The following is a 12,442-nucleotide window of genomic DNA, read 5'->3' as shown; positions in this document are numbered from 1 at the left end:
AGAACTTTTTTCATCAGCCTTACATCCTGAAGAAATTCTGCATTAGCAGCTTCAGAGGGGTTGTAAATTAGAAATGAGGGGAGCATCCAGTAGCACCAATCGCTGGAACAGTGCTACTGCTCTCTGAGGCCACACAAACCAATGCTTCAATTCCTCAAATAAATCCTTCAGCGGCCCGGCCAGCTGGGAAGAAGTTGTAGTATACACAACTGCATGCAAAAGAGCAAGAGAGGCTCTCATGATGGCTACATCTCTCTTTTCCCTGTGACACCAGAACACTCCCCTCCGTGGTCCACACTCCCAAAAGCCCCAGGGCAGCAGACAAAACAGGGCTGTCACTATCCGTCGAGATGGAGACGCAGGATTCTTACTTTTCTCTTAAAGGTTGTGCAGATAGATAGATAGATAGATAGATAGATAGATAGATAGATAGATAGATAGATAGATAGATAGATAGATAGATGGATGGATGGATGGATGGATGGATGGATGGATGGATAGATGGATAGATAGACAGATCTCCACCACGTTTTGAATCTGCCTCTACGCCTGTTCGTATGTCAACACAGACTTGCTTTCAGCTGCCTGCTCAAATGTGACTTTGTTTGCAGTGTCGCCCATTCAAATCCAGCCACTCTGATGAACATCGTGGGCAGGGGCCCGTCAGATTTGAGCAGGCACTGGAAATCCGACCTGTATTGACTGGCACCACAATCAGCGGAGAACAGAGAGCGAATCAGTGAAAAAGGGGGAAGATGTCTGTGCTTTCGGAGTGTGGTGTTGATGCAGCTAAGTCTGCGTTTTGTTCTTGTTTTATCCTATTTCTTATTCATTGCTGTCTAAAAAAGCAGCAAGACACTGTTTTTCTTTTGATTGTGGCAACTCTTTGAAAGAAACACAAATATCACATGTGGGCGACAGAAATGAAGGATTTGATCCAGCAGATAAGATGAAGAGGCAGCCGGTTTAGGAGAGCTCTCTGAAGGATTTCAGGCTGCTGGGTGGGTGGGGAGGTGACAGCACCAGAAGGGTGAGAGTCACAACCAAATGACTGCAATTAACAAAAAAAGAACAGGGGACTAGCGCCCCCAAGTGTTTACATAGTGCACCATACAGCAGTTTTTTTGAAAAGTTGTGAGGAAATCTGCACTGATTATGCGCTTTGAGCTGCAGCACACTCTGTCCCTTCAAAGCTCTTGGAAAAAAGGCTTTAGGACATATATTATTAATTTTGTTGTAAAAAAAAAAGTCAGAAAGAACAGCAGAGGGTTTGATCAGAACTTTATTTTTTTTGTTGCAAAAATATAGGCTGAACAACTAGTTAAAGTTTCTGAGTTGTGAGAAAATATTTTATGATACTTTTTTGTTGGCTGCTCTCCATGAAGTACAGTACTGACCCGAGTTATTTTGTGGGTTTTTTTTTCCTCCCTTGGTATAATGATGGGTGTTGGGATTTTGAGTAAGCTCAATGGATTTTAATATAAGTTTGTGGGGAGTTTTCCATTATTTGTAGCAATCAATAATATATACAGGCTCATCTTACACAAAGAATTACACACCACTATCCTTGACACAACAAACTGGTGAAGTAAGAGAATATTTTTATCCAGAAGCTTCTTCAGATCATCACTTACGATCACACATCATTTCTTCCAGCAACTGCAATTATAAAAATTGACTTCTATCACAAATTTCCTTTAGGGAATAATAATGTTTTTTTATACTCTGGAAATTAAATTTAAACCTTAATTGAAATGGAAAAAAGAGAAAGGTATTAACAACAAAGTTTGGTGAGAGAGGAAGATGAAGGCTGAGGCAGTGGTAGTGAGTTATAATTGTGTTTGGAGAACTTATTCCTAATGTCCTGTTGAGCCCACTAAAGGACGCACCCGGTCATCTGGGAGCCAAAGTCCTCTCACTGTGACTGATAGTAGGTAGACTTTGCCCTTAAAAGGGGAGCACCACTGCAGGCAGTTTAGATCACTGGCCGTCAAAGCAAGAGGTAAGAGACAACATTCAATTATTTCTTCGGACAAAGTTTAGTACATATGATTGAGTTCTGTTTTTCTATATGGTAAACGTGTTCATAAATGTATTTTTACAGTCTGTCCTTTTTCCCCGTAACAAAGTTCAGAAGCCTGGGCAGGAAATGAAAGGTGATTTTATCTGGAAGATGATAAAGTGCTGCCTTGAGTGCAGTAGTTGGTACTAATTGGGGACATTACAGGATGGGAATGTTGTCATTCATCAAACTATAGGTGAATTTATGTGCTGTGCTGATGTTTATTTGCAACTGTTCGCTCCGCTCTGTGACTGCAAGTCAGTTCCGGCTTTGCTTTAGTGTTGTTTCATGTCACAGAGCATTGATCACTGTAAAGCTTCAGATGACTTCATTCCTTGAATGATTAATTAAAACCAGGGACCTTAAAAAGAATGGGCCTCTTTCATTTCTTCCCTATATATGTACAAAGAAGAATCTGTCATTTTATTGTTTGTCCTTTATGGCAACAGCTGAATTTCCTCTGAGATCAATTAACTTCTATCTATTTGGCCATTAAATATACATACAGCTCTATTAAACTGAGGTTTAAGGCAATAATTATGGATGTTAGTCACGGGTGGCTGTGTGTGTGATGCATCATTTTGTAATTACCCATTTATTTGTTCCCCACTGACATTGCCCCATTTGCCAGTTTAGCATCAGTGATGAATCCAAGAGCTTGCCTCTGTGACGTTACGCTGACTGGCTTCATGTTGTTCGTTCTTAGTTCTGTGGGGAAAAAAGGAATCTATTCACGTTTGGTAAGATGGACCACATAAATAACAACAAAGGCACTGAAGAGTGTGACCATCGCCCACCTCCATACAGTCCTGCCGTGTATCCGGACCCTTCCTACACAGTAACAACTTATCAGGTTGGTAACAATCAGACATTTGAATTTGAACTGTTGCAACTTTACTGACCTTTGATCATCATAAAATCTTATTAAAACCCCAGAAGTACAGTTTGGATGCTTAAACGTACATTACACTTGTATGGGTTCATATAAAAAAAGTTGTGATTTGGCAAAAAATAAAAGCAGAAGAATTTTTTTCACTTTAAGATCATTGCTTGTGTGTTGTAGGTAGGGAAGGGCGACATTTCTGTTGTCTGCCCTCCTGGACCCTATGACAACTTAAGCTATGCTGAGGACCCCCCAACATATGGAGGCTATCCCCAGTATGGCCAAGCTCCGCCTCCTTATCCCGAGGTCCCGGTCTTCTGTGACTTTAGTGACAAAGCAATCCGGAAAGGTTAGAGCTGAAGGAGCCTACACAGAGAATAAAGAGACGAAGTCTGTAGTGTTCTCTGAAAACTGCTTAAACCTCGTCATCTTTTATTACCGCACCTAGTGTTTTTCAGCAATCAAATACTGTAGAAGCAATCATTTTGAAATGATGTGCAGCATTGACAGTTCAAACTCTTTTGCCTTTTTTCTTTTCTTTTTTACTCATCAGGGTTCATAAAAAAAGTCTACCTGACGCTGATGACTCAGCTGCTGATCACTGTTGGGATCATCTGTGGTTTCATTTACTGGTGAGGCCGCGTCGCAGAAACCTCATAGTAGTTTCTGAGTTTTCAAAAGGATCCATCACTGCAGAAGTGGAATAATGAAAGAGCATTCAATGGTTTTAACCTGTTAAATGAAAAGCAGTCTTTTCTTTCTCTTCATAAATTGTGTTCATCTCCCATGTGTGCAATGCTCTGTCCCCCATTAATATTTAACACAATCATTTCCTAAAGATACGGTGCCTCTGTTATAACACCTTTACCCCCCCTCCCCGCCCTCTCATCACCTTGCAGGGACAAACTCAAGATGTGGGTGGTGGAAAACAACTATTTCACCTACTCCATGATGTAAGCCACTTAAACAAGGCATCTGGATAAATGCTATTGTTTCCTTGTTTTTTAAGCACATAAAGTATTTGTGATGGTTTTAGTTGATCATAAAACCACAGCCACATATTTAGTATCCAGACTTGTATATGTTTTTAAAAACTTCTTTTCTTTACTGCACAGAGCTGTAGGATCGGTTCTCCTTGTGATCATGTCCATATTTGGCAAACTTCACCGTCAAGCACCCCTCAACTATCTAGCCCTGAGCCTTTTTGTGAGTAGCCTCCTATTAAACCACCTCCACACCTGCTCTATTTCCCTGTTTTGTGCAGAGGACTTATTTTCCATTTGTCTCCACCTTTCCTCTCTGTTGCAGACGATCACAGAAGGCGTGATGCTTGGATCTGTGACAGTGTAAGTGTTTCCTGGAAAGAGGGGCCTGCCTCAATCTGACTCATTTACACATTGATTATTGCATCTGATCCATTTCTGATAGCATGTTTGATGGCAGCATGGAAACCAGATAAGATGCTATCATTGCCGGTTTACCACATTTTCCACTCTTGCTGGCTGGAGATAAACTTGAAGCATGGCTAATCCTTCAAAACGCAGTTTCTCAGTACTTGGACCTTTGCAAATACTAATCGTGGTTTTCAAGTTCTTTCTTATCCTTCTCTGAGGCAACATGTCCCTTTATCAGGTCAGGGAAGGCTGTGACTTAAACAGAAATTATCATATTTTTGGAAGACGCAGCAAATTGTGTAGCAGCGAATAAAAGAAATTGCAGAAAATGCTTTGTGAAATGTCCGTCCTGCCATGTTTCAGGTTAATATAAAACTCAGAATTGTGTTGCAGCATCTTCAAAGTTAAGATAGCATCAAACTCTATGAAAATCTGAGTAAAGGGTCTTTGCAAATACTCAGTCTCACATGTTAGGCCTAATATTATGGGATGCATTTCCTGGACACCTATTTGATGTTTTCTGCTTGCAGGTACTTCAAGGCCGAGGCTGTTATGTGGGCTGTGGGTGCAACAGCATTTGTTACCTTAGGCATAACTTTGTTTGCGTCACAGTCAAAGGTGAGATCAGTCACACAAGCTCTCAGCTTCTTTTTGCATGGCTCTCAAAAGCAAAATTTCATGAAGTGCAGCAACTTTGCAGTTTGTGGTTATTGATTGTATTCTGAGATGTGTTTCCTGTGCCTCCATGTGGAACGTGTTAAGCTGCACTGTTGGCCAGGTTTTCTCACTCTGCGTCTGCTCAAAGCCCCAGCAGAGGTTTAAATCTGCGATGGGATTGCTGTCCTGGAAAAACTATGACTACTGCTGAGATCAGTGTTTATGTCAGTCAAATTAATTCCTCACGTCCACTGGTGAGAGCAAGTTAAACCTCTTTGAGCTGAGGCATTTAGCACTTTAGCCTGGTTTTCAAAGTCTGTGTCATTGCACCGTGAACCACATAAAATGACAGAAGTGCCACTCAAAGAAGTGTATTTTTGAGATAACTTTTAAAAAGTCTGAGGAATTCACTGTAACTCTGAGGCACAAAACAATTTTTTAAAACAAGGTTTAAAGTTTAAAAAAAAAAAAGTTATTGCTTAAATGTTGTAGTCCAGGCTAAAATTGTCAAAACATTTAAAGCCTCACTCCGATTATCTTTTGATCTATTGGCAACATTTTGGTAGTCTTTTATTATGATTTTGCTTTCCATTTTCTGAAACATAGTTTTTGCAGAGTGGCAGACATTCATTAGAAATTGGCCTTTAGTGGGCATGACCTCTAGCACAGAGTAACCCCATCCCCCCTTCCCGACATTCATAACGAAATGTATGTATTTGACTATGGTTTTATGAATCCCGGATGAGCGGAGGAGTTGCGGTCCCTTGGGCTCCTTGAGTTCTCGTGAGAGAAATGTTTGGGACTAAGATCTCGGTGCCACTTGACTTTATAGTCTCACGTTGGTCACCGGTAGGCCACAGGTGACTTTGTTGTCAGTAAATTCTCGAGCTACGCAAGCACAAGAAGGAGCAGTCAGTGCTCGAAGCATTGGCTCTGACGGTCAGGAGGAATGAAACAGAACTGAGCTCTCTGTTTACACACTGTCCTGCTAGCTTACAGCCCCTCACAACCCCAAGCTAAACCAACAAAAATGGCGAGCAATATTGGAGCCATCCAGTTGGCCAGTTTTGAGCCAGATGCCAGCCAGACGAGGAAAACAAAGATGTGCATGAATCTAGTCATCTATTAGTGGATGCATCAGAATGGAGCAGAGTAGAAAGGGAGTGGCCTCTGACCGTAGCAGATATGTCAAGATTTTCCAAATGCATTTTTTTCATCTGCTCCTGAATCCTAATAATGTGAATAGAAAAGTGCTCAGAAATAATATACAACAATGTGTTTTTTCAGATGAAGTCATCTCAGCTTCCCAATGGGAACCCAGACTCCGTGTTGTTTGACAGTGGACAGTACAGTGTGATTAAGGCAATCTAAACTAATTTAGAACATCGATGTGTGAGTCAGTTGGCTTTGTGTGCTCTAAAAACCCAATACACTTCTATGTGTTTGTGTGCAATCACGTAGAACCTGCAAAGTCAATAAAACCGCACTGAAACAGTGTTTCCTCCAGAAACTGTAGACGCTTGTGTGGTGAGCTGACAGTTTGATTGTCTGCATACGCAGCACACAAAGCACAGCAGCTGTTAATGGCCATCAGCAGCCAGAATGTTAAGGTTGCCGCAGTGATGGGACCTTCATCTTTGTCCCTGAGTGACCCTCGGAATCTTGGGGAAGCTTGTTTCAGTTTGAGCTTTACCCTGGACTTGTAATGTGAAAAACGTTTTATTTTCATCTCCTATACAAGGTGTTTAAAAGAGGGATCGTAGAAATAATTCTATAAATAAAAACAACAAATTAAAACTTCATCCAGAATTTTATTATACATTGTGATTTCAAAATCTTTAGAAATGTTTTCAAAGTATTGAAATTGTGGAAACAAAAGCTCTGATTTAAATTTACGATGGTTATTTCCTAAAATAGAATAGTGGCAGACTAATGCTGACTGTATTTAAAGCAAAACTGTGGTCATTGTGTTCCTGTTCTTCCATTTCAGACAAACTTTCCAAGATAAGTGAGAACTTTCCTTATTTTGGGATGATCTCAAAAGCCGTTTTTTAAAAATTCAGACTGTTTCCTGAGGTATAAATGTTCAGGGGTCCGCAACCTGAGGCTCCAGAGCCACATGTGGCTCCTCTATCCCTCCTACGTGACTCTTTGTGAGTTTCATTTTTTGTCAATTTGGACTCTTACATTTAGATTTTTAATATGGTTGTCTAGTTGCCGTTCAGAGACAGCATTCTTAATTCACATAAGGTGTAATTACAGTTGTACATTTTTAAAAACAACTGGATTCTACATCACTGTCATGTAAAAGGGGTCAAATTGAAATATACCTAAATATAACGCTGCTGTAACCCATGTGCTATCCTAGGCACTTTAACATTGGGAGTTGGGTCATCTAGACCCAATAGACAGTGCTCTGAACCTTTTTTCTTCAATGATTTGTGATCTTCACTGGTGTCCATGGATTACATGAAATCTTTCCACCTTTATCCACCTTTGTCATGGTAGGGAGAACACGTCAAAGTAAGGGTGGGGTCATCTAAGATAGCACAAGGGTTAATTTTAATTGTTGTAAATGTTTAAAAACAAAATTTTAAAAAGCAAAAACTCAATGACAACAAAAACATAAATAACGTTTATTTTTCTATAACAGTTAAGTAGAACTTTGCGGCTCTCCCTAGGATTTAGCCAGTAAGAAATTGCTCTTTGAGCATTACATGTTTCAAACCCCTGGTCTAGTTTTTACTACACTATGGTTGCTGGTTGTATCAGTTCATTACATCAGACTAAGTAGATGCCACACAGAGTTCATTTTCACTACTTGGTGTTCATCTTTGCAGCTTCAGCATCTTTTATGTGCAGAGAATCTTTTAATCTCTCAGTGGCTGGACTAAATGCCACACAGAGCCCTTTACATGTTCAGCTTAGAGCTCCTCGAGTGATCATTGTTCTCCTACAGTGCCATTATTTTGCTGTCAATCTGAAAAGGGCACGCAGGCGTAAAGGCCACCCCCACTTCCTTTCTCTGTATCTGAAAAGCAGCATCTTGATTAATGGCCAAGGTTTATTAGATGTGGGCAATTAAGTTTAATTGAAACAAAGAAGAAAATTCAAGTACTTGCATTTTTCTTGCTGATCGTATCCAAGCTTGTATGTAAAACTATAAAATTAAATGAAAAATAGAGATATCGATAAATTAAAAACTTCCAGGCTGTTATTTAGCAAATGAAAACTCACAACAAGTAACTTAAAATAAAAATATGCATAAAAATGGGTTTTAGTGACTATTATGCACACTGTCCTAAAGGGGACAAAGAAACAAAATTGGGTTGTAAACCCAAAAACAATTTCCCCTGCCCTGAATAAGAGGATCCTGATGATTATCCATGAGTACACAGGACAAGTCAAAACTCCTGCTAACACTAAGTGATGCCAGATTTGCAACTAAATAAAGGCTTTAAAAGTCACGCCTTCAGACCCCACTTTAGACTTTCCAAGTAAACACAAAACACGATATTCTTAGGAGTAGAAGAAAGGGCTTTTTTCATTGTTAAGAGGTTCATTACAAGGTGTTTGTCTGTCTCTGTCCCATTAGTTCGACTTCACCCCAGCAGCTGCGAGCATGTGGACGTTGGCCTGGTCTTTATTTTCCCTCTGCATACTTTGTGCCGCCATCCAATCACAGGTAAATGAGTTCATGTATTCTCATGCATAAAATCAGCTGCAGAGCTTTACATTTAGTGTTCTGTAACTGACCTACCTATGTTGCTGAGCAGACTAAAAAGAAGAGCATATGTGTTCTTTAACCTCCAACATCTGATGCATGTGTTTGTTTGTTTTTTGTAAAATCTTGGTCTTGATATAACCTACTTATTGTGATTTGGTTTGCAGTATTTGTATATCGTCTACGCCTTCCTGGCATCCTTGGTGTTTTCACTGGTAAGTGCACCAAAGCCTTCAAGCAAAAAAAGCTCAGCAGCATTAAAGAAACTGAATGAAAATGACCTTTGAAAGAGAGGATCATCAAAGCTGCAGTGCAATAAGCGAATGTGTGTCATACAAGCTTTGATTCTAGTGCCAAGAAGCTCGCCACCAGTGTTTGCCACAGTAGTTAGGGTAACTCTGATGTCCTTGTGCCCTTTGATTGCAATTATGCGCCTCTCAGCAGCAGCAGTAGGCTGCATTTGCACAGCCACCTCTGTATGTGCCGTTGACTCCAATGTTGAGATCCATCCCCAAAGCTGTTGAAGCAAATCATGTCTGCACACAGAGCTGAACGGGCTGCAAGTCACCATTTCATTTTATAGCCTCTTGTTTATATTCAGACCCTCCAAAGCAAGCCTGTGTAAAGGCTGTCACACAGCCACTACATACATTTTGCGAATATTGCACCAATGAAACTGGTCATACTTGAATATAAGTGGAAAAAGTCTTTTGTGACAAATTTTCACAGATGTATCCCGAATGAACCACGTAAAAACCACGGAAGAAGTTGGAATAAAAACTACACAAAGAACACGTAAATCACCGTAACAGCCAAATCTGAAATTACGTAATTTAAATGTGATATGTGCCCGTTATACATCTGTTGTACATGCGTGAAAAGTCTGTTCGTCCTTGTGCTATCCTAGGCACTTTAACGTTGGGAGGTGGGTCATCTAGACCAGTGTTTTTCAACCTTTTTTAAACCACGGCACACTTTAACCCTGACAAAAATCCCGTGGCACACCGGCATCCAAAAAAAAAAAAAAAGCAGAAATTTATGGTCTGTATTGATCGACACCCCCCCCCCCCCCCCCCCCCCCCGCAATCTCACATGGATTTTTGTGATAATTGTGGCAGAAAAAGCAGGAAATTGCGGCTGTTTTTTTCTAAGAGATGAACCACTTGTATTTTTGTTAGAACTGAGCGGCTTTCTCAGCAGAATTAAGAACAAGGAAGTGAAGACTTTAACCACTTCTGATTGGTCAAACTGATGACATGTGATTAATCCTTCAAGAATGATTGGCGGAGACAGTTAAAGGGGCGGGACTTTTCCTTACACAGTTATAGCTGCAGCTAAATCGCAGCACCGTGATTCTTATCAAAATGTCTTTAATAGAATTAAATAAACACAAAGAAAAAGTAATTTTAAGATCTTTTATACTCCTTACTACTCAGTGTTTTATCAGGGCCTGTTGGGATACACAGAGAGCTGATTTCTTGGAGATGGAAAATGTTTTTAGATCAGTGAATGATTTCCCACGGCGCACTTGACCATCTCCCACAGCACACTAGTGTGCCGCGGCACACTGGTTGAAAAACACTGATCTAGACCCACTAGACAGTGCTCTGAACCTTTTTTCTTCAATGATTTGTGATCTTCACTGGTGTCCATGGATTACATGAAATCTTTCCACCTTTATCCACCTTTGTCATGGTAGGGAGAACACGTCAAACTAAGGGTGGGGTCATCTAAGATAGCACAAGGGTTAGAAAGTTAGAAAGTCATGGAAAGCCACAAATTTGCGCATGCATCTCTCAAAAATCACGCACAATTGTGTTAGATTTGCGTGAACAGTTGCGTATAAACTACGTAACATATGTATAAACTGTGTAATTTTCAAACAATGGAAAATTTTGAACAGCTTAAAACCGAGTTTTCGTAAAGACCTGTCGGCGGAAACCCTTGAAGGACATCTGAGCACATTGACAAACATACTTGTGAATATGGCATAGCACGCATGTATCATAAAAAAACGAAAATGCATACGTGGAGAATGTGCAAAATGCACGTAGTGGCGGTGTGACACAAAGCCTTGAAATCCTGGTAGTCCGATTCTCCAATCATGCAACTATGCTGCCTTCAAATGTATGTGGGGTTTTGATGGCATCTTTCTGTGCCTGTCTCTCTGCAGTTCTTGGTGTTTGATACCATGCTCATCCTGGGTGGGAAACACAGGCGATATGAAATCTCGCCTGAGGAGTACGTGTTTGCCGCTCTCACCCTGTATGTGGACATTGTCAGCTTGTTCCTCATCATCCTGCAGTTCATCAACCTGTGCTTTGGCAGATAAACCCCCAAGTACCTCCTTCATGGACAATGATGATCATGAGATGCTAACAAAAAAAAGACAAAATATTTTCTGCTTTTATGGAACATTAATTACACAAATTTCTAGTAAAGCTTTGTAGACACTCTGATTTCAATTTTGTGTTCCTTATAAGTGTCAATTCTTTTTATATAGTCAACACCTTTCTTTCCTGTTGTTTATCCTTCAGTTGGCACTTTCTGTGCTTTCATTTCAGCAAAAATAAGCTATTAGTTGTCATTATTACACTTTATCAGTTCTCATCTAAATGTAGTAAGAAGTTTTCTGAACTCTTTTCACTTTAGACTGTTAAATTTTGTAGGTTTTATAAAAAGAAACTTAGAAGTAATACGAGAGTCTCGTAACATATTACAACTCTGAGTAATATTGTATGGTAAGGAATTACTTTTGAACATTGAAAAATAATCCGTTATGCATTACAGTTTTGAAGTAACTAACACAACACTGTGCACGCCACACATATTAAAGCACACAGAAACATGCTGAGAGTATCATGTGTTACATGTTTAATGTACTGGCATTGATGTAAAATGTAAAGTAAACATAGGGATTTTTTAAACCCTTATTTTTTTGCAATAAATTAACAATATGATTTCAAAAAAATTATGTTTTGGTCTGCTTTGTAAGATCACGTTTATCCTTTTTTTTGGGGGGGAGGGTTATAGAGATTAAAAAAGACTTACACATGAAAAAATACAAACTAAATGGATGTGTACAGAATAATTGTAAAAACAATTAGAGAATTAAAAAAAAAAATTGTATGCTCAACATGTAAGGCTGTAAAAGGATTAGCATTTTTTTTCGTATTGGATGCCAGAAGAACGTGGGTTAAGAACCTTCTTAAGCCACATCCAAAATATTCTGGTTATGCTCCCTTAGTTCAAGAGTCCACATGTAAGCACCATACAGAAACCCAATTAACTCAAATTAAATCATCAATTAAGCAAAAGCTAAATCTGACCAGTGCTTTTTGTCTCAGTTGTTCCAACTATTTCACAACATGTTGCTGGCAAATTCAAATCACATTTACTATTTTTTTTGTGGAAAAAATGGAATACATTTTTTTGTTAGTCGGGAAGAGAAATACCGGTGCGTGAGCAAAATCTTTGCACTCTGGTTAATTTTTATAGCTGGTAACTAAAGATAAATATTTTCATGCTTATTTTTTTTTTATTTTTTTCATGCTTATCTGTGTTTCGCACAGTGTAGTGTTCCCATTGTGATAAAAGTAGAACTGGAAAAGACAATGCAATAGTGTTGGTTCATGTCATTCAGAAGAACTTTTTAGCACTTTCGGTAACCCTTGTGCTACCCTAGGCACTTTAACATTGGGAGTTGGGTCATCTAGACCCAC

General features: G+C 39.6%; 1 protein-coding gene across 2 annotated transcripts; it reads left to right on the top strand.

Moving 5' to 3' along the window:
• Window positions 1–1,923: 1,923 nt before the first annotated feature.
• Window positions 1,924–11,562, top strand: LOC101167569 (protein lifeguard 1). 2 transcript variants are annotated; one of them, XM_004078036.4, is made up of 11 exons: window positions 1,924–2,002; window positions 2,769–2,915; window positions 3,126–3,294; window positions 3,499–3,577; window positions 3,845–3,898; window positions 4,061–4,151; window positions 4,254–4,291; window positions 4,870–4,957; window positions 8,592–8,681; window positions 8,888–8,935; window positions 10,894–11,562. In XM_004078036.4, exons 2-11 carry the CDS (start codon window positions 2,808–2,810, stop codon window positions 11,050–11,052), a joined length of 924 nt encoding a protein of 307 aa, XP_004078084.1. In that variant the 5' UTR covers window positions 1,924–2,002; window positions 2,769–2,807; the 3' UTR covers window positions 11,053–11,562. The 2 variants fall into 2 exon arrangements, with proteins under 2 accessions (XP_004078084.1, XP_020565702.1); XM_020710043.2 differs by lacking the exon at window positions 1,924–2,002 and adding an exon at window positions 2,161–2,258.
• The last annotated feature ends 880 nt before the right edge of the window (window positions 11,563–12,442 follow it).

Source organism: Oryzias latipes, chromosome 16 (genome assembly GCF_002234675.1).
Source record: "Oryzias latipes chromosome 16, ASM223467v1".
In the NCBI taxonomy this organism is placed as follows: Eukaryota; Metazoa; Chordata; class Actinopteri; order Beloniformes; family Adrianichthyidae; genus Oryzias; species Oryzias latipes.
The sequence above is the reverse complement of the archived record's forward strand: the minus strand, read 5'-3'. Positions and strand labels throughout refer to the sequence as shown.

Coding starts and splice junctions, on each gene's coding strand:
- LOC101167569 (XM_004078036.4), top strand. CDS start 2,808: ATGGACCACATAAATAACAACAAAGGCACTGAAGAGTGTGACCATCGC. Junction 3,578..3,844: donor ATCTGTGGTTTCATTTACTG/GTGAGGCCGCGT, acceptor ATCACCTTGCAG/GGACAAACTCAAGATGTGGG. Junction 8,936..10,893: donor CATCCTTGGTGTTTTCACTG/GTAAGTGCACCA, acceptor GTCTCTCTGCAG/TTCTTGGTGTTTGATACCAT.